Source organism: Schistocerca gregaria, chromosome 5, assembly GCF_023897955.1.
Source record: "Schistocerca gregaria isolate iqSchGreg1 chromosome 5, iqSchGreg1.2, whole genome shotgun sequence".
Classification (NCBI taxonomy): domain Eukaryota; kingdom Metazoa; phylum Arthropoda; class Insecta; order Orthoptera; family Acrididae; genus Schistocerca; species Schistocerca gregaria.
The window spans coordinates 244,177,245-244,198,134 of NC_064924.1; the positions used below are offsets into that span (position 1 = coordinate 244,177,245).

General features: G+C 38.4%; 1 protein-coding gene across 1 annotated transcript in view; it reads right to left on the reverse strand.

Moving 5' to 3' along the window:
• Window positions 1–1,174: 1,174 nt before the first annotated feature.
• Window positions 1,175–20,890, reverse strand: part of LOC126272962 (queuine tRNA-ribosyltransferase catalytic subunit) — a 68,653-nt gene continuing 48,937 nt past the window's right edge. Inside the window, exons 4-8 of the mRNA XM_049976290.1 lie at window positions 16,419–16,551; window positions 16,092–16,253; window positions 10,127–10,295; window positions 9,599–9,793; window positions 1,175–1,337 (exon numbers count right to left, since the gene is read on the reverse strand). Coding sequence (XP_049832247.1) covers window positions 1,188–1,337; window positions 9,599–9,793; window positions 10,127–10,295; window positions 16,092–16,253; window positions 16,419–16,551 — 809 coding nt within the window. The 3' untranslated portion in view covers window positions 1,175–1,187. The remainder of the gene's footprint in view (window positions 1,338–9,598; window positions 9,794–10,126; window positions 10,296–16,091; window positions 16,254–16,418; window positions 16,552–20,890) is intronic.

Consider the following 20,890-nt stretch of genomic DNA (forward strand, 5'->3'; position numbering starts at 1 on the left):
CTAGTTTAAATAATAGTATAGCTTAATTGTCTTTTCTTTCAGGTTTTTAGCAACAGCAGAATCTTACCCATCTCTACTTTTTTCATTTCAAATCTCTACAGAATATGTCAGCAGAATGGTGTAAGTACTACTGTATGCATTTGTCTACAAACTGTCTCCTATTATTTCCCAGTCCCCATTGAAAAAATCCTTAGGAATGGACAAAGGAATTTTTTTACAAAACGGCAGTTTTCCAACTGTGATGGTGCTGGAACAAAGCGGTCTTGTACATATGTTACTTTGAATGTAAAGACATTGATGCTGGGAGACAAACTCACAGATTATTACTTTCTGTGAGTGACTCATTGAGTAGACATCATGTGACAACAGCCCAGTTGCACGGCTTCTGTCGCAGCACTGTTAGTGCTGCGGCGGCGTCCACTGCAGTCACACGTTGCAGCCCAAACTCAAACTGTGCTTGCACGAGCAGGGCAGCCCCATTTGTACCTTGGACAACGAACCTTTACAGGGAGTTGTGCTTGGACAGTCCAGTCAGTAAAGAACTTTCCTATGAAAGGCAAACATCCCAGCTTTGCGTCCCAGTCTGGCGCAGTTTTAACCTGCCAGAAAGTTTCTAATCAGTGTACACTCTACTGCATAGTGGAAACTCATTCTGGAGACACACCAACTCATTAACAACGCTGAGCCTGATTATTTGCTGAAGGACATGTGTTTTTGAAACATCACCTTTTTGGTTTACAGAAAAAGATTGTGTAATGAGTCAGATGGTAACCTGACAATGAAGTGGTTCAAATCCCAGAAACATAGTTGGGTGAGAATCTGTTAATATTGCTACGATGGTAAAAGCACTAAAATACACTGCACCTAAGGGAAAAACAAGTCTCAATTTCAAAAATTTTGCAGCAGTCAAATGCAAATGGAGAGCCCCAGCACAAGACAGCTGGAGCTGTTCGCTCCAGTCACAAGGTTAATTCTGTTTGCTGAGACGTTTATACCTTGAATATTACATGCATGAGTCTAGTGAGCAATAATAATAAAATACACAAAGTGGGCAGGGTTTCATAGTAAAATATGTATTTACTGAGTCATAAATTAATCAATGACCATACCTATCTCTCACATTTTGAGATGAAATTTCTCTCTCTCTTTTTTTTCCATATCCGTTAATCCTAAGAAATCAGCACACTTCAGTCAAGCTCTATGTTAACAGCTGAAAGAGCATCTATTATCCATTTTGGGTAAGTCCCAGACGAATACAGCGTCTTGAAGAAGTTCTTCACAAACAATGGGAATTTCTTTTCTTTTATACTTTCTCTAATTGACTTCATTAATTGCATCTGGAAAAAAAAGACAACAAAGTTACAGAATTCGCCACTGTGCCAGCTGATTTGACTATATAACAATTTGTTTTACTATAACAACAACATCAATCAATTTTTGACAAAATAATTTAATTGGATAGATAAAAAAAATCTGCTCACCAAGCGGCGACAGAACACACACATAAAAGAGGGTTGTAATTAGGCAAGCTTTCGGGGCTACTGGCTGTTTCTTCAGGCAGAAGGGTTGAAGGGGGAAGGAAGAAGAGTGAAGGAGGAAAAGGACTTGAGAAGTCTAGGAAAAGGGATAGATTTCGGGAAATTCACCTGAGCCACGGGTTGGAAGACTTATCATGTGGGATGAGAAGGGAAGTCTCCCCTGACCCGCAGTCCTGGGTGAAATCTACCCCTTTTCCTATACCTCTACAGTCCTCCTTTTCCTTCGCCCCTATTTGTTCCCCTTCAACCCTTCTGCCTGAAGAAGGAGCCACTGGCTCTAAACACTTGCCTAATTACAACTGTCTTTTATGCGTGTGTTCTGCAGTCGCTGGGTGAATATATTTTTTTATCTATCCAATTAAAATAATTTGCTTTGCTAGACATTTAATTTGAAGCAAACATTCTGAAGTTTGCTGTTTGAAAATTATGTGACTTGTAGCAAGTAAGATAATGAGAAGTATCGTGGAACACTTATGAAGATTAGTATTAAACTCTGATAATTGTACATTATAAATGCATGCTTATGTACTTTTGCTACAACAGAAAACTATTAGCTGGTTGAGTAACTAAATGAAAGTCAGGATGGAAGCCCAGCTTACAAGATCTTGAAGCATGACTAAATGTTTAACGGACAGAGACCCATAAGTCACAAAAATTTTATTTTATTAACTAGCTTTACCTGGCATGTGTTGCAGCGCCATGGGGTAAAAAAAGTTGTTTTATAACCCTGTTTATGGGAGTGCTTTTGGACACACAATATTTTTGATTTTTCTGTCTGGTAGGTACAAGAATAAGTCAGACAGTTTCCCAAAGTGTAAGCAAGGAACATACAGTTGTCCATGTGAGAAGCCTGGATTTTCCAAATTTAGTCCACACACTGGCAGGGATTCTCTCTGTGGCATATTGATGGTTATTGCAAATGTTAGCCGCACCGGAAACTGCCAGTGTTTGAACTCTATTGGCATATCTATTGGAATCTCTGGGATGTGTGGTAACAGTACATGATTTCCTATTAATGCTGTAGCTCCGGTGATATTGTTCATCATCCTTTTTACTGAAAGTCTGGTACTGTCGCAAAGCCATGGTAGGTTGATATTTATGAGAATAATATACCAGTATTTACCATCAACGTGTTCAGCAGCATGCTCGGCAAATCAAGTGAATTCAAGTATTCAGACATAATTTACAGCTTTGTCTTGAATTTTGTTTTGAATGATGTAACTGATAGTACTGACAGGTGTTTTTAGCTCATATTACAGCATGTTCACTGGGTCACTGGTGACTTTTGTAGTTTCTGTATATTTGGGAAAACTTTGTGCATCAATTCATCTCTGGTTGCTGTGATTTTACAAAAGTTTGATGGCACTGTGATACACTGTGTGGATTCACTGACTATCATTTTCCCCACTTCCAATTTGCAACAACTGTTTTGCGAAACATTGATCACATGTATCATTTTAAATTTGTACATGCACATTGGATTTTAAAGTTAAGTTCATCAGCAGGTGTGGAGCATGGTATAATGGGAAGGGTTAGCTGAAACAATAAAATGATTGCGCCACTAAAGAGTTGTTCATTCCCTCTTCAGTCTTTTGGTGTACAGAGTGTGTTCACACTATGTAACAGTGACATTGCTATTGGCTGACTACATCACATGACCTATGCTCTGAATATCTGCTGTCATTGGGTGGTGAGATCAAGTGAGATAAGCTATGATTGTGTTACAAAAGTGCATTTCAATGTAGATTTCAGTGCTTCAGAATCTAATGTGCTGTGTGGTGGAATTAGAATCTATACTTTTGTAATACAAATACAAAAATATGTTGCTGCACATCACAGAGCTTTCCAAAACAATTTTTTTTTTCGAGTTTTTTCGTTCTCAGTAGTTCCAAGCAAGGGGTACCCGTGGTCTAGGGGTAGTGTCTTTGATTCATAATCAAAACGTCTTCATTCCCGGGTTCGATCCCCGCCACTGCCTAAATTTTGATAAATAATCAGCATTGGCGGCCGAAGACTTCCGGCATAAGAAATCAGCCTCAGTCTGCCAACGGCCTTGTCAAAGAGGGCGGAGGAGCGGATAGAGTTTCAGGGCACTCTCTTGTCCTAGGGGTGGGAAATTGCTCCTAAAGGCGGAAGAATCAGCAACGATCAACGACATGAGGATGCAGAAGGCAATGGAAACCACTGCATTAAAGACACGTAACGTGTATCCACAGGACATGTGGCCTGTAGTTGAAGAAGTGTCATGATGATCTCTCTATTGGCAAAAGATTCCGGAATAGTCCCCCATTCGGATCTCCGTGAGGGGACTGCCAAGGGGGAGGTTACCATGAGAAAAAGATTGAATAATCAACGAAAGGATAACGTTCTACGAGTCGGGGCGTGGAATGTCAGAAGCTTGAACGTGGTAGGGAAAGTAGAAAATCTGAAGAGGGAAATGCAAAGGCTCAAACTAGATATAGTAGGGGTCAGTGAAATGAAGTGGAAGGAAGACAAAGATTTCTGGTCAGATGAGTATCGGGTAATATCAACAGCAGCAGAAAATGGTATAACAGGTGTAGGATTTGTTATGAATAGGAAGGTAGGGCAGAGGGTGTGTTACTGTGAACAGTTCAGTGACCGGATTGTTCTAATCAGAATCGACAGCAAACCAACACTGACAACAATAGTTCAGGTATACATGCCGACGTCGCAAGCTGAAGATGAATAGATAGAGAAAGTGTATCAGGATATTGAAAGGGTAATGCAGTATGTAAAGGGGGACGAAAATCTAATAGTCATAGGTGACTGGAATGCAGTTGTAGGGGAAGGAGTAGAAGAAAAGGTTACAGGAGAATATGGGCTTGGGACAAGGAATGAAAGAGGAGAAAGACTAATTGAGTTCTGTAACAAGTTTCAGCTAGTAATAGCGAATACCATGTTCAAGAATCACAAGAGGAGGAGGTATACTTGGAAAAGGCCGGGAGATACGGGAAGATTTCAATTACATTACATCATGGTCAGACAGAGATTCCAAAATCAGATACTGGATTGTAAGGCGTACCCAGGAGCAGACATAGACTCAGATCACAATATAGTAGTGATGAAGAGTAGACTGAAGTTCAAGACATTAGTCAGGAAGAATCAATACGCTAAGAAGTGGGATACGGAAGTTCTAAGGAATGGCGAGATACGTTTGAAGTTCTCTAACGCTATAGATACAGCAATAAGGAATAGCGCAGAAGGCAACACAGTTGAAGAGGAATGGACGTCTCTAAAAGGGCCATCACAGAAGTTGGGGAGGAAAACATAGGTACAAAGAAGGTAGCTGCGAAGAAACCATGGGTAACAGAAGAAATATTCAGTTGATTGATGAAAAGAGGAAGTACAAACATGTTCCGGGAAAAATCAGGAATACAGAAATACAAGTCGCTGAGGAATGAAATAAATAGGAAGTGCAGGGAAGCTAAGACGAAATGGCTGCAGGAAAAATGTGAAGACATCGAAAAAGATATGATTGTCGGAAGGACAGACTCAGCATACAGGAAAGTCAAAACAACCTTTGGTGACATTAAAAGCAACGGTGGTAACATTAAGAGTGCAACGGGAATTCCACTGTTAAATGCACAGGAAAGAGCAGATAGGTGGAAAGAATGCATTGAAAGCCTCTATGAGGGTGAAGATTTCTCTGATGTGATAGAAGAAGAAACAGGAGTAGATTTAGAAGAGATAGGGGATCCAGTATTAGAATCGGAATTTAAAAGAGCTTTGGAGGACTTACGGTCAAATAAGGCAGAAGGGATATATAACGTTCCTTCAGAATTTCTAAAATCATTAGGGGAAATGGCAACAAAACGACTATTCACGTTAGTGTGTAGAATATATGAGTCTGGCGACATACCATCTGACTTTCGGAAAAGCATCATCCACACAATTCCGAAGACGGCAAGAACTGACAAGTGCGAGACTTATCGCACAATCAGCTTGACAGCTCATGCATCGAAGCTGCTTACAAGAATAATATACAGAAGAATGGAAAAGAAAATTGAGAATGCGCTAGGTGACGATCAGTTTGGCTTTAGGAAAAGTAAAGGCACGAGAGAGGCAATTCTGACGTTACCGCTAATAATGGAAGCAAGGCTAAAGAAAAATCAAGACACGTTCATAGGATTTGTCGACCTGGAAAAAGGGTTCGACAATATAAAATGGTGCAAGCTGTTCAAGATTCTGAAAAAAGTAGGGGTAAGCTATAGGGAGAGACGGGTCATATACAATATGTACAACAACCAAGAGGGAATAATAAGAGTGGACAATCAAGAATGAAGTGCTCATATTAAGAAGGCTTTAGCCTTTCGCCCCTACTCTTCAATCTGTACATCGAGGAAGCAATGATGGAAATAAAAGAAAGGTTCAGGAGTGGAATTAAAATACAAGGTGAAAGGATATCAATGATACGATTCGCTGATGACATTGCTATCCTGAGTGAAAGTGAAGAAGAATTAAATGATCTGCTGAACGGAATGAACAGTCTAATGAGTACACAGTATGGTTTAAGAGTAAATTGGAGAAAGATGAAGGTAATGAGAAGTAGTAGAAATGAGAACAGCGAGAAGCTTAACATCAGGATTGATGGTCACGAAGTCAGTGAAGTTAAGGAATTCTGCTACCTAGGCAGTAAAATAGCCAATGACGGACGGAGCAAGGAGGACATCAAAAGCAGACTCGCTATGGCAAAAAAGGCATTTCTGGCCAAGAAAAGTCTACTAATATCAAATACTGGCCTTAATTTGAGGAAGAAATTTCTGAGGATGTACGTCTGGAGTACAGCATTGTATGGTAGTGAAACATGGACTGTGGGAAAACCGGAACAGAAGAGAATCGAAGCATTTGAGATGTGGTGCTATAGAGGAATGTTGAAAATTAGGTGGACTGATAAGGTAAGGAATGAGGAGGTTCTACGCAGAATCGGAGAGGAAAGGAATATGTGGAAAACACTGATAAGGAGAAGGGACAGAATGATAGGACATCTGCTAAGACATGAGGGAATGACTTCCAAGGTACTAGAGGGAGCTGTAGAGGGCAAAAACTGTAGAGGAAGACAGAGATTGGAATACGTCAAACAAATAATTGAGGACGTAGGTTGCAAGTGCTACTCTGAGATGAAGAGGTTAGCACAGGAAAGGAATTCGTGGCGGGCCGCATCAAACCTGTCAGTAAACTGATGACAAAAACAAAAAAAAAAAAAGTAGTTCCCGGCATAAAACCTTTACCATTCAAAGGATTGATATTTTTACAGTTTCGAGAAAAGTATACTGTCACTTATTATGGGAAAAGTATTTTTCACCTTGGAAGAAGCGTATCTTTACGTGGGAAAAGGAGTGCATTTTTAACTGGGAAATCTGGGATTACCCCCCCCCCCCTCTTGTCCGCGTATACATGCTGCAGTATAACAGTACACCCCCCCCCCCCCCCCCCCCACACACACACACACAGAGAGAGAGAGAGAGAGAGAGAGAGAGAGAGAGAGAGAGAGTTGTGGCACACTAGCCCAGGGAGGATAAACATTGCCATTTGCAGAACTTGTGTGGTACGCATTTCTGCTGCTAGGCGTGTATAGTGCAACCCCTTGCCAGTTTAGTGCCATCTGTATTGTCAACCTGGCTTGCACTGTTCATCTGCAGTGATTGTTTTCACTAGCACTGTTTTGTTCTTGTTTTGTTTTTATGATGGCAAGTTTAAGCGAACAATGTGCAGCTGTGTTAAATTTTTTCTTCTACTCGATAAAAATGATGCTGAAACTGTATTAATGTTGAAAACAGCTTACCAAGATGACACTATGGGGAAAACTCAAGTGTACAAGTGGTACGTTGAATTAAAAAATGGGGTGACATGTCGACATCGATGACAAACTTTGTTCTGGATGTCCATCAACTGCCTGAATTGACGAAAATATTGAAAAACTTCTAGATCTTGTGCTCACAGACCGTCAATAGACAGTTGATCAACTGTCAGAGATTAGCGTGCAATCTTAGAGCTTGGTTAAGTGAATTTTAATGGAAGATTTGGGAATGAAATGGCCAAGTTTGTTCCTTGGGTTCTGACTGACAATCAAAACGAATGTCGCATTGAAACATGTTGTGCTTTGAAACAACAGCTCAAAACTGATCCAGATTTTCTGTCAAAGATCATTACTGGTGATGAGTCATGGTGCTATGGTTATCGCCCAGAAAGGAAACCGATTTGATAATATATAAAGAAACTTCCACATGGGAAAAATATATTAAAAACAAAGATTCCAAGACTTACCAAGCGGGAAAGCGCCGGTAGATAGGCACAATAAATAAAACGCACAAACACACACACAGAATTTCGAACTTTCACAACCGGCGGCTGCTACGTCAGGAAAGAGGGAAGGAAAAGGAAACATGAAAGGATGTGGGTTTTAAGGGAGAGGGTAAGGAGTCATTCCAATCCCGGGAGCGGAAAGACTTACCTTAGGGGGAAAAAAGGATACGTATTTATTCGCGCGCGCCCACACACACACACACACACACACACACACACACACATCCATCAGACTTACCTTAGGGGGAGAAAAGGATAGGTATATACTCGCACACGCGCGCACACACACACACACACACACACACACACACACATACATATCCATCCATACATACACAGACACAAGCAGACCTTTGCTTGTGTCTGTGTATGTATGATGGATGGATGTGTGTGTGTGTGTGTGTGTGTGTGTGTGTGTGTGTGTGTGTGTGTTTTATTTTATTGTGCCTGTCTACCGGCGCTTTCCCGCTTGGTAAGTCTTGGAATCTTTGTTTTTAATATATATATGATGTAAATAAAATAGAAAGAAACTCCCACATGGGAAAAATATATTAAAAACAAAGATTCCAAGACTTACCAAGCGGGAAAGTGCTGGTAGACAGGCACAATAAAATAACACACAAACACACACACAAAATTTCTAGCTTTCGCAACCAATGGTTGCCTCTTCAGGAAAGAGGGAAGGAGAGGGAAAGACGAAAGGATGTGGGTTTTAAGGGAGAGGGTAAGGAGTCATTCCAATCCCGGGAGCGGAAAGACTTACCTTGTGTGTGTGTGTGTGTGTGTGTGTGTGTGTGTGTGTGTGTGTGTGTGTGTGTGCGCGCGCGAGAGAGAGAATATACCTATCCTTTTTCCCCCTAAGGTAAGTCTTTCTGCTCCCGGGATTAAAATGACTCCTTACCCTCTCCCTTAAAACCCACATGCTTTCCTCTTTCCCTCTCCTTCCCTCTTTCCTGAAGATTCCTGAAGAAGCAACCGTTGGTTGCGAAAGCTAGAAATTTTGTGTGTGTGTGTTTGTGTGTTATTTTATTGTGCCTGTCTACCGGCACTTTCCCGCTTGGTAAGTCTTGGAATCTTTGTTTTTAATATATTTTTCCCATGTGGAAGTTTCTTTATATTGCATGAATATAATAGAGGGAAACATTCCACATGGGAAAAATATATCTAAAAATAAAGATGCTTTTACTTACCAAACGAAAGCGTTGGTATGTTGATAGGCGACAATATTGTGTCCTATCAGCATACCAACGCTTTCGTTTGGTAAGTAACAGCATCAAAGAGGACGGAGCGTCAGCCAGTTCTAAAGATGCCTTAAAAAAAAAAAAAAAAAAAAAAAAAAAAAAAAAGTTTCAAACAGTGGAAACTCCAATGGGGCAAATTTATTAGTTATAATGGAGAGTATTTTAAAGGATGTAAGGTTGTTTTGAAAATATAGTTTTTAAAAAATAATAATTTTGTTTGGGTACCACCTCATATGTTGGTTTTGTATCAAGTAGTTCCAAAGAAGAACATTGCCTATAAACTCAGCTATATTTTCAATCTTCTTTAAATGCTTGTCGACCATTCAAAATGACAACTATACATGAAAAGGCAAGATTAGAAGACAACTGAAGAACCTTTGGCTGCATTGTGGCTGCTGGTGTTTGTTCGCGCCTTTTTAGAAGGTGAGCAGTAAGATAAATTTCGGATGCTATATAAAAAAGAAATTTAATATGAGAACCAAAATGCTTACTTACTTGAAAGCAAATATTATGCACTGTAAGGAGGTGGCAAGCAACTGTTTCAACAGTAACAATGGAATGAAGGTATGCTCTAGAATATCGTTGACATGTTGAACAGTTGCAGTTTTCATCTATAGGTCTGTAATCAGTTTTGTAGTTCTTCTGTTTCAAGTTCAGCTGCCCAGTGTTCACAAGAGCACATCCAAATCTCTGGAAACATGCAACACAGCTATAAGAATAATACACACACAACCAGTACATATGGTATCATCTAAGTAAATGTTTCATGTTTATTCCTTGAATGAAAAAAAAGTAGCATTAGAAAACAAACACTGAGACATGGCAACAACTTAACACTTGGTAACCATTGAGAATACTTTCAAAATTGAAAAATACTGTATATTGCAGTGAAATAATTTTGAGAACTACATGTTGAATAACACCGTAATTGAATAACCATTAGCACAAATTAACTATATCAACACAAACCATTCCATAAAGGTATTAAAATTGTAGTTTCCCCATTATTTTTATGCTACTCACTGCAGTTCTTGTCGGAAACACACAATCAAACATATCTATGCCAAGCGCACAGCAAATTACAAGATCTGCAGCAAATCCAACACCCATCAAATACCGAGGCTTATCTTCAGGTAATATGTTTGTTGACAAATGAACCATATTCCAAAATTCATCCTTGCTTTCACCTCCACTGAAAAAGAAAATAATAATAATTTCACAACACTAATAGAACAGATAAATATGGAAGTTCAATATCATAGCCTGAAACAAATAATTATTGCCGATGGATAATGCGACCAGCCACAGATATTTTAAATTGGCTATTATGCCCATCTTCTGATGGTTAATGTTTCCCATTTTGTCAGCAGCATATCGCCCGCTCTTGCAATCTGTTTCGAAGGACGGTGATTTGTCTTGCTGGGATCCTTATGCCTTTTCAGGAGTGAACTGTAGCAGTGCAAACAGCATACATATTTTAAATAAATCACTGTGGCACTCAAACATTTTACAACAGAAATATCGAACATAAATCCCATGTCAGAGCTCGGAATTAACATGACGAGTTTATGAGCCACAGTGATTTACACTGTCCAGTCACATGAATGTGACCACCTTCATAAGTCTGAATAGCCACATTTTTGCATTGCAGACTGCTGTGAGTCATGCAGGAAGGCAGTCAATGATGTTCCGGAAGGTCCTGACAGGGGTACTGACTCTAGTGCTGCGGCCAGCTGCACTAGGTTTCTTGGCTAAGGATCCATGGCGCAAACAGCTCCATTAAGGTAGTTGTATCTGGGTTTAAATCTGGGGAATTTAGTTGCCACAGGAGAAAGTTAAATGCATCTTGGTGCTCTTCAAACTACGCTCATACATTGCGAGCTATGTGACACGTTGCATTGTCTTGCTGGTAGATGCCACCATGCCGAGGAAATGTCCCAATGATAGATCCATACTAGTGTTGATCCATTGTGCCTTCCAGAACCACCCAATGAATGCCACGAAAACTTTTCTAACACCATAACACTCTTTCCTCTGGCCCGGACCCTTCCAACGATTGTTGTAAGGTGTTTGTTTTCAGAAGATTCTTGTTGATGGAGCATGAAATGTGATTCATCTGAAAAGGTTACCTATCACCACTCAGTGGATGTCCAGCTGCACTACTGGTGTGCAAATTCTAGCTTTTGCTGCTTATGAGCAATAGCCAGCATGAGTGCACAAACCAGGTGCCTGCTGTGGGGACCCAAATGCAGCAATGTTCTCTATACAGTAACTGAGGAGACACTGTTGGTAACCCCTTGGTTCATCTGGGGACTCAGTTGTCCAACGTTGCTCATTATTCATCCATATACATCTCCACAACCGTTGTTCACCCCTGTCATCAATGGCCCATGGTGCTCCACAGCTGACTCAGTCTAGTTTTTGATAGTGTCATTTGGCCACGCATGATATAGTTTAAGCAAGTCAGCACGTAAACAGTGTACAGACTTAGCTGTTTTGGAAATGCTTCCACTCTTAGGCTGAAAGCCAATGATCATGCCCTTTCAGGTGTCAGATAAACTCTGCATATATGCATAGTTATAATGACTGATTTGTTTTCCACATCCCCCTGACACAGTTTATAAACCCTCCACTGGTAGTGCTGCCACCTATAGGTGGGTATCACATGTGATGGTCACATTAATGTGACTGGACTGTGTTTTTAGAATAAGTGTGCTGTTTGCACTTTAACAGCCGCCTTACACAGTGTCCTGTAACAGCATGAGGACTGTAAAGCAAGACAAAGCGTTGTCCACTGGAACATGTATGAACGGATGACATGCTGCTGACGAAAATGTAAATATAACTGGAAATTTCAGCTATCTGAAGATAGGCGTGATGGTCCGAAACTGGTTATGGCACAGAAATAAAGCATTTTAAAAGTTTTTGTCGCTGGTTCCATTATCAACCAACAATCCTTACTAGCAATGGTGTTTTAGATATCCAGCATGGATAAAATAACATAAATAATTATTGCTAAGAAATCTCTGTTTAAAAATGGATAAAGTTCATAGACGTATTTAATAGTGGAAGATTATGAAATTTTGAAGCTGTATATTTCTCTTCTGCTACCGTAGGGAGACTGGTGCCAGGGAAGGATTCATCAACCATAACTATTTCTGAAGTTATTAAAAATTAGTTTTTTCTCATTTTCCTTTCTTTCTTCCTTCCTTCAGATATGCACATTTGTTAATGATAACACCATTTCTGTCTTGTGAACAAGTTTCAAATTATTAATAAACATTCTTACTAATATTTTATGTGAAGTCTAAAAGTGATCTCAAAATAAGCATCTGCCGTAACACGAATGCAATTGAACTTTTTCCGTGTGATATAATCTTGCTGAGTTTTTCTGGATCCCACAAATTAGAGAAGTTGTCTGCCCAGATGCCTACTGAATATAGTAGAATTGAAATGTAAGGTGATATAATGAAACTTTGTCCATAGAAGATCACAACAGAATTTGTGCGACTGTAACACAGATATCAAGACAGAAGTAGAAATCAGTGCAGAATTCACAAACAACTTTTAGCCTACATTCTATACTGAATATGTGCTACTCCAGTAACTGTCTAACTTTGTATGCTGAAACAATCGAATGTCCACAATTGAAATCAATGCATGGCCTTCCAGTCTTTAAGAAGGTTCACAGATACGAGCTACAGATCTATTTTGCTATAGAATTATGAAACTTATTTAATGCTTCCATATAAGTACTTTTCTGGAGACCAAACACTTTTCTGTAGAAATAAATGTAGATTCAGCAAGCATGAATCATGTGAAATTCAGTTTGGTCTGATTGTTCCCAAGATCTAAATGCTGCAGAGGGGAGACTGGGTTTATTCCATCGTTTTTTTATCTCTGGGAAGTTTTGAATGTAGTTCTGCAGCAACCCCTAGTAAACCAAATATACAGGGTGATTCTTATTAACTTTTAAAAAGCCCTAAATTGGCACAGATGATGCTGAGACAGGTAATTTAATATAAAACACATGGGGTCGCAACTGTTGGGAACTACCCCAAAAAATTGATGACAAATGTCAAACATGTGATGTTACCAGATGACATACCTTACTGCACTTTTAGTGGTTGGTCTTGTTGAGCCCACCATCGCAGTACTACACATCACTCCGCTGGGTTGCTGTGTTTTTGTTCTTGCATTATCTATTTGATACAGTAGTGCTCGTGATGGTAGTAATAGAATATTATGATGAATCAGTTCACATTTAATGAGCCAATATGTGTAATGTCATAGCACTGCTAATTCCAGTGCACTTTCAGCAAGAAATACTTATGCAGATTGCACATCGTATTTACATGCTCACACATTGTTTGCTATTGTCGATCACTGAATGCGCGAAACAGAGACCCTGCATGTAAGTAAACATTGAAGGCAAAACATGTATCAAGGGAAGGTAATACAGGGATCAGACATGTGTTCTGAAATCAAGGTTAATTATCAGATAATGTCTAACATATGACATGATTTCTACTTTGTTGCTATTCCAAGCACTACCTTATCACATCAGACAGTGTAAGAACAAGAAAAGGGTAGCTTTGGGGAGCTATGTGTAGTACTGCCCTCTACTTGTGAGGATAGGATTAACAAGTCCAACCGCTGCACATGCAACGAGGTATGCCATCTCATGAAGTTACATGTTCAACATCTGTGGCTCCATGTGTCTTGTATTAAATTACTTGTCACAGTGTAATCTATGTCGCTTCAGGATTTTTTAATGTTAATATGAATCATCCTGCATATTTATGGAGTACTGGAATAGTTATGTGGTTAACTTGAAGAATTCCTAGCAAGTAGAACTCTGCATGTTGTCCTTAAAGAGATGACATAGGAAGTGAAAGGGAGATCCACTGTAACTCAAGAAAGTGTAAGGACTGTTACCGTTCACAACACATTATCAACAAAAGGTGACACAGTCATACACAGGCAAGTCACATAGTTAATGAAAAGTTCAAAGACTTGATGATAGTGCTTGGTGCAAAGACTGGCAGCCAATCCTTGAACATAAATAAATGAAATGTAATACCAGTAAGTAGACGGAAAGTCTCAATATTCTCTGACCACTCTATCAATGACCAGTCACTAAAATCAGTCACAAGTGTGTAACAGACTGGAACAATTCAAGATGAAATAAATGCATAAATCAAGCTAAGGGGAAGGCAGAGATTATTACAAGACTCCTAAAGAGCTATAATGCATGAAGGAGTCAATTACTAAACATCTGCTTGAACAAGCCTTGAGTAAAGGTCACTTGTCTGGAGTCCTGGCTAAGTTAGATTAAATTTTGTTTTTTAAACGTGTTTATGGATTTGTCAGCAAGGATGTAACATATACTTTCTCAATAATTTCTAATTGGACTCTATCAGAGAAAGCCTTACATTTAATATCCTGTGAGCCATATGCCAATGAAAGGCACGGAACTTGTTACTTACAACAAAGCAATGAATAAAAGAGTAAAATAGGTTGTATCCAGAGGGCTACTAGCAATCTTTCTTCCAACATGCCATCAAAAACGGAACAGGAAAGGGGGAAAAACTTTTCTGGAGTGCCACATCTCTTGTCATACACCACATATCAAGAACTTATGGAGTACAGAAGGTTAAAAGACAGTTAAAAAATTAGTTTTTTTTTTAAATATGCAATACTGAGCAGTGTTATCATTACAAACTAAGGGATTTTATGTGAAATTCATCAGCCACTTTATGTCCACAGCTGGCTCAGGGCTCCTCCAGACTTGTACATGCATTATGGTATTTAGCTAAACACACCACTAGCATTTTCTGATATCTTTTACTCAACTTCCAAGGGGCTGTTGCCTTGGTCTTTCCTTATCTCTCACAATCCAGCATCACAGAACTTCCTTGGCCCACCTGCCACTGATGTGCCTGTTTACACATACTGCCTACCCCCATCTTTTACTCAACTTCCAAGGGGCTGTTGCCTTGGTCTTTCCTTATCTCTCACAATCCAGCATCACAGAACTTCCTTGGCCCACCTGCCACTGATGTACCTGTTTACACATACTGCCTACCCCCATTTCAATTACAGTGATCTATTTCTCAGTTCCTGGGTGATTCTTAAATTGAAAGTTCATGTCTCGCTGCTGTTATGTCAAAAGTGCGTACATACACCAATGCTAAACTTTCCTCTACAAACACATTGGAAACTTCATGTGAAAAATTTGATTTAGTTTCCTAAAAGCATTGTAGAGAAAAATTATCATTTGATGTGGCAAACACTTGTCTGCTGTTATCTGGAGCTCTATCTCTATGAGAACCTAACATCTGGAGAATGTATAAAACTCTTGACTGACAAGTGCATACAGACCTTGCCCATAGTATTCATAGTTGTGAATTTTGGAATGCATCATAGACTTTCTCATGCAAAAATGATGATATCTGTACTAGTACTAGTTATGAAGCACAAATGAACAAATGATGTGCAGATGAGAGCTGAAGTGTTACTGGACAGTGAACATAAAGTATAAAGATGGTTGTAAATGGAATGACAATGAATGTGGACAAATATATACACTGGTGATATAGAGCATTTACTTCTAGTGGGTGATAAAAAGAGCAATTGATGTTAATAACATCTACACAAAATTCTTGTTGTACAATTGAGCATGACACTTGTGATTTCTTTCAATGTCTTTTAACAAAAGTAATACTCAAGAGAAAAGGACTACTTAATAAAGCAACCACGAATAATGTAAAATGTTGAAAATTGTATTTTTCAATACATGGGGCAGTATGATAACTTACATGAAAATGGGAAAGAGACTAGTCTGGTAATTTAAAATATCTTTGCTAAAAGACGAAACACTCAAAAACATATTTTAAATGAATTTCCACAACTGTTCAGTATTTATATTCAAAGTGGTGTGACTTATCTTATAGAATTTGCACAATAAAATTATAAACAACAGTACCTTAAACCTCCAACTGCAAATCCACGAACATCACGTTGGATGAGCTGCTTAGCACTTTCACTGCGCAGATCAGGATCTAAACCACCCTGTACAATAGGAAATATATTTTGGCTATCTGGATTCTTATGAGCTTTCAGACATCTATCAAGCCATCTTGTAGTCCTGTAAGTAACAAAACAGTTATTTATTACGAATAGATATAATGAGAATGTGAAGTTTATATTACAAAGTTGTGGTCCTGAAGTGGGAGCATTATCTACTTAATTGACACATTCGCATAAGAGATATTTGGCGGTTCTTGGCAATACAAATGCCCCAAACACTAACCGATGCATAGCTTCTTCTACACGAGGTCCAGTTGTTGTTGTCTTCACAACGTCATCCAACTGCATAATGATATCAGCTCCAATTGCATTTTGTATGTGAATGGAATTCTCTGGTGAGAGCATAACTTCTGAGTCTGAAAAGATCTCATACCTTCACAACCAATATTACAGTGAAAAGGTTACAAAAATCGTGGTGTAAGTGACTATCAGTAAAATAGTGAATTCTGTGAAATTTAAGCTTTTAATGTAAAGAAACATGTAACATATTATCATACAGTAAGTAAAAATAATGGGTACTGAAATACTTTCGCAACAGTTATTATCCATTGAGGTACATCTGCCAAATTCATGGAAAAAAATGAATGCAGTTTTCTATTTCACTTAAAAACTAGTAACTACAACTCAATTTACAGCTATTAATAGAAAAAGAACTATTTTAATGAGATCATGATATGTGTACACATAGAACATTGAATCTTCATCTTCCTACTTCTGATGAGAAGAATGCATAACAGCCTCACTGTGTCAAAAGTACATTTGCAAAAGGAGGGTTTGAGATAGAACTGACTTTTATTTACATGTAGGATATTCACTGATTTTTTTTCTATCAAAAGTGTCAAGCCAACTCATAACTTCCATATTGTCATTCTGTCGTGTACATTTTTATGACTGTGTTTCGATGCCTTCTACATCTACACTATTGTGAACTGCATGGTAGATGGTACGTCTCATTGTACCAGTTATTAGGGTTTCTTCCCTTTCAATTCACATATGTCTGAAAGCTGTTCTTATCTTATTCACAATCCCTATGTGAACGATATGTAGTGGGTTGTAGTATATTCCTAGAGTAATCATTTAAAGCCAGTTTTTGAAACTCTGTTAATAGACTTTCTCGGGATTGTTTATGCCTATCTTCACAAGTCTCCCAGTTCCGTTTCTTCAGTGTCTCTTGTGACATTTTCCTACAGATCAAAGAAACCTGTGACTGTTTGCACTGCCCTTCTGTGTATATATTCAATATCCTCTGCTAATCCTATTTGGTATGGGTTCCAAACGCTTGAGCAATTTTCTAAAACTGGTCACATGAGTGATTTATAAGCAAGCTCCTTTGTGGACTGACTGCACTTCCCCAGTATTCTACCAATAAAGCAAAGTCTATCATCTGCTTTACCCACAAATGAGCCTAGGGAGATTCCATGGTGACTCGTGTTAAATTTTGAAATCAGTGTTTTATTATGTTGACTTTTATCAATCTATAAATCCATATTATCTTTTGTATGTCATCATTATGAATTGTGTCATTCAGGCAAAGATCTTGAAGTGTTATTTAATCACGGAAGCGCATTAAAATTAAAGAACAAAAATGTAATTTCTGTTGTGACTCGTGTTACAAATTTGGGACATGTGCATTTTAGGTCGAAAGTATCCTCAAACTATTAGGAGTATGGATCTGATTTTTATCACAGAAAATTCATATTAGGTAGCATTCAAATGACAGTGTTACAGATTTCTAAAAATATTTATACCATGTGAAATATTGTAATATATTGGAAAAGGTGCTTGACTCAATGTTATGTGAGTCGTGTTACTTGCTAGTTCTTGTTGGAAAAACTTTTTTCCTGAGAAAATGTGACATTATGTACCAGATCAGATAAACTTAACATTAAAATTTCATTTTTCAAACACTCTGAAAAATTGTGAGTTGATTCTGGGCAAATGAATTGTAAATTCAATTAAGTCAGAGAACTGAAAATATCCTCTTGCACTGACAACATCGCTCAGGTACTTGCAGCTACCTGAGTGAAAGTTGATGCATTTTCCTATGAATTTTTGCTTTTTTACTGCATTCTCCACTAGCTGTTCCGCAACTGCACCAATTCCACCTACAGCTCCTTTACCATGAAATGTAGCAAATAAGTTCCAATAGATTTTCACATTACGAAATGATTGAAATTCAGGTTCAGCAGCAGTAATTTATTTTGTTAATTAAGAGGCAGATCCATCTCACCAGATTGAAACTACCTTCACATTTTGAGGTATAACTGACAGTGCCTTGCTAATGTAAGCAACTGCACTACTCAAGCCATGGTTTTATCCAGAGCAATATGTGACTTATACGGTGACAAACTTGCTTTACTAGGTTGTTGACCTTGCATCTTATGTTGCCTATGTTTTCTCTCTATCTCACTATTTTTAGCTCTTCTTTCTTCTAATAACAGTCCTTGCTTATGTTCTGTAGAAATTTTTGTTTCTGGTTCTGCTGGCTTTTTTGAGCTTCTTCCACATGCTTTTTCTTAAATTCTTCATGTTTTACTACGCTCTTCAACTTTTCCCTCCTCCTACTCTGTCTTTCTGCTGCTGCTATGGGCATCCTCTTCTTCTCACCTCACATTAATACAGCTGTGACTCAGATTATGTGACTAACATTACACATTTAATTTTCTGTTTTTACAATATTGGTTGAAATTTGGAAATTTTTTGGTAGTGATATTAGTTACACATTCATACCAAGAAGTAAATTACTGAACAAGATAATATTATCTCTAACATCTCTCTTGGTTTAAAAACTTAATTACATTAAAGTGACTCATATACATGAAAACTCATGCTGTTGTATTATATTATTTACCCTGACCTATAATTTACCTACTTCAGTTTTATACTCTTTATGCAATACATTGAGGTATGTAACAGTAACATAAATAATGATATGCTGATTATTACCTGCCAATTAGTTGAAATGAAGGTCCAAAATCTTCAATAATTCACACTCTCATCACATGAAAAACATACGGTGTTAGAAAAATGGTTACAAAATATGGAGGGAAAGCAGTAAGGGACCACACACAATTGTTGCCACACAGTAAAAAGTAGTCTTTTCAAAAAATATATTAAAAGTACCAAATTTTAAACTTTTAAATATCGTGTGTCCTACTTTACATGGAATATCTCCCTATGTAATCATTCCATTTCACATCCCTACAAAGTGTTACACCCAGGAATTTATATGAGGTGACTGATTCGAATTGTGACTCATTGATATTACAGGACACTACATTTTTTGTTTTGTTTTGTTTTGTGAAGTGCACAATTTTACATTTCTGAACATGTAACACAATTTGTAATCTTGACACTGCTTTGAAATCTCATAAAGATCTGACAGAATATTTATGCAGCTTCTTTCTGACAGCACTTCATTATAGATAACTGCACCAATAATGTTGGTGCCATTTGAAAGTGGTCCCTGAAAGATGATTTCTACATCTAACAACTTGATTCCACATCTGGATGATTCACTTTGGTGGCACGGTTACTCTTAACCGAGAAGTGAATCAAGAGAAGCTCATCAGAAGAAAATATTAATTTTATATATGTAAGTCACTCCATTCAAGGGTTACTTAGGAATTCTGCAGATGGTGTAGTTAGAACTCATACCAGTCACATGATTCTCCACTGGCAACATTAGTTGTGATAGTGAAATGGTGCGTAATATATCAGTCAGTTGTATGGAATCACTGCAGTAAGGTGGGTCGATGTGGAGTCACTACAAAAAACAGAAGTGAACTATCATGTTTGGAACTGTCCATGAGGACATCGTACATGGAGTTACCCAATTTGCTGGTGTATCAATAACGACAGTCTAATGCTGCTACATTCAAAGCCAAGTAATGCTACATAAGAACAATGGCACTAAAAAGGCTCTGAGTGAAAGGAGGTCCACCTCAACCAGTTTCTGAGGGAACATTGGAAAGGGAACTACTTGCCATGGATATGTGAAGTTGGGTACTTCACAAAAAGCATTGTTCACACTAGCAAACAAAGCTAATCATCATCAATGGGCCAAACAACATAGAAACTGGGCAGCAGCCGCCTACAGATAAGTAGTGTAATCCAGTGAGTTCCAAGTTTGCCTCTTTTCAAATGATGGAGGCATTCAGATCACTGACATTACAATGAGGTGATTAACCCACAAAGTGTGGGAGATATATTGGGCTGGTGCATTAGTTCTTAGCCTTTTTCTGTAAGTTTAGTAAACACATCAGAGACACATAACATAGATTTCAGTCATCAATATATTCTCCACCACTATTTATGACAGTCTGTCAACGCTGGGGTAACTTTTCGATTCTGTGACTATCGAAATCATGTGGTTTCGAGGCAAAGAACTTGTTGATCCATGTTCAGAGTGCATTTTCAACCAGAAAGGAAGTTCTGGGAATGTTGTTCAATAGAGAGTAGAAAAGATGAAAATTTGAGGGTCCAAGATCAGGTGAATAAGGTAGGTGCAGAATGACTTCTCAACTAAACTTCTGTATAGCGTTTTTTGTCCGTCTAGCAGAATGCGGGTGGATTTATTGCGGAGTAGCATCACTTCACACAGTCTTCCTGGTTGTTGTTCTTAGGTTGAATCTGCAGTGTCTCAGCTGTTGACAATAAATGTCAGCAGTGGCAGTTACACCTCAGGGAAGCAAT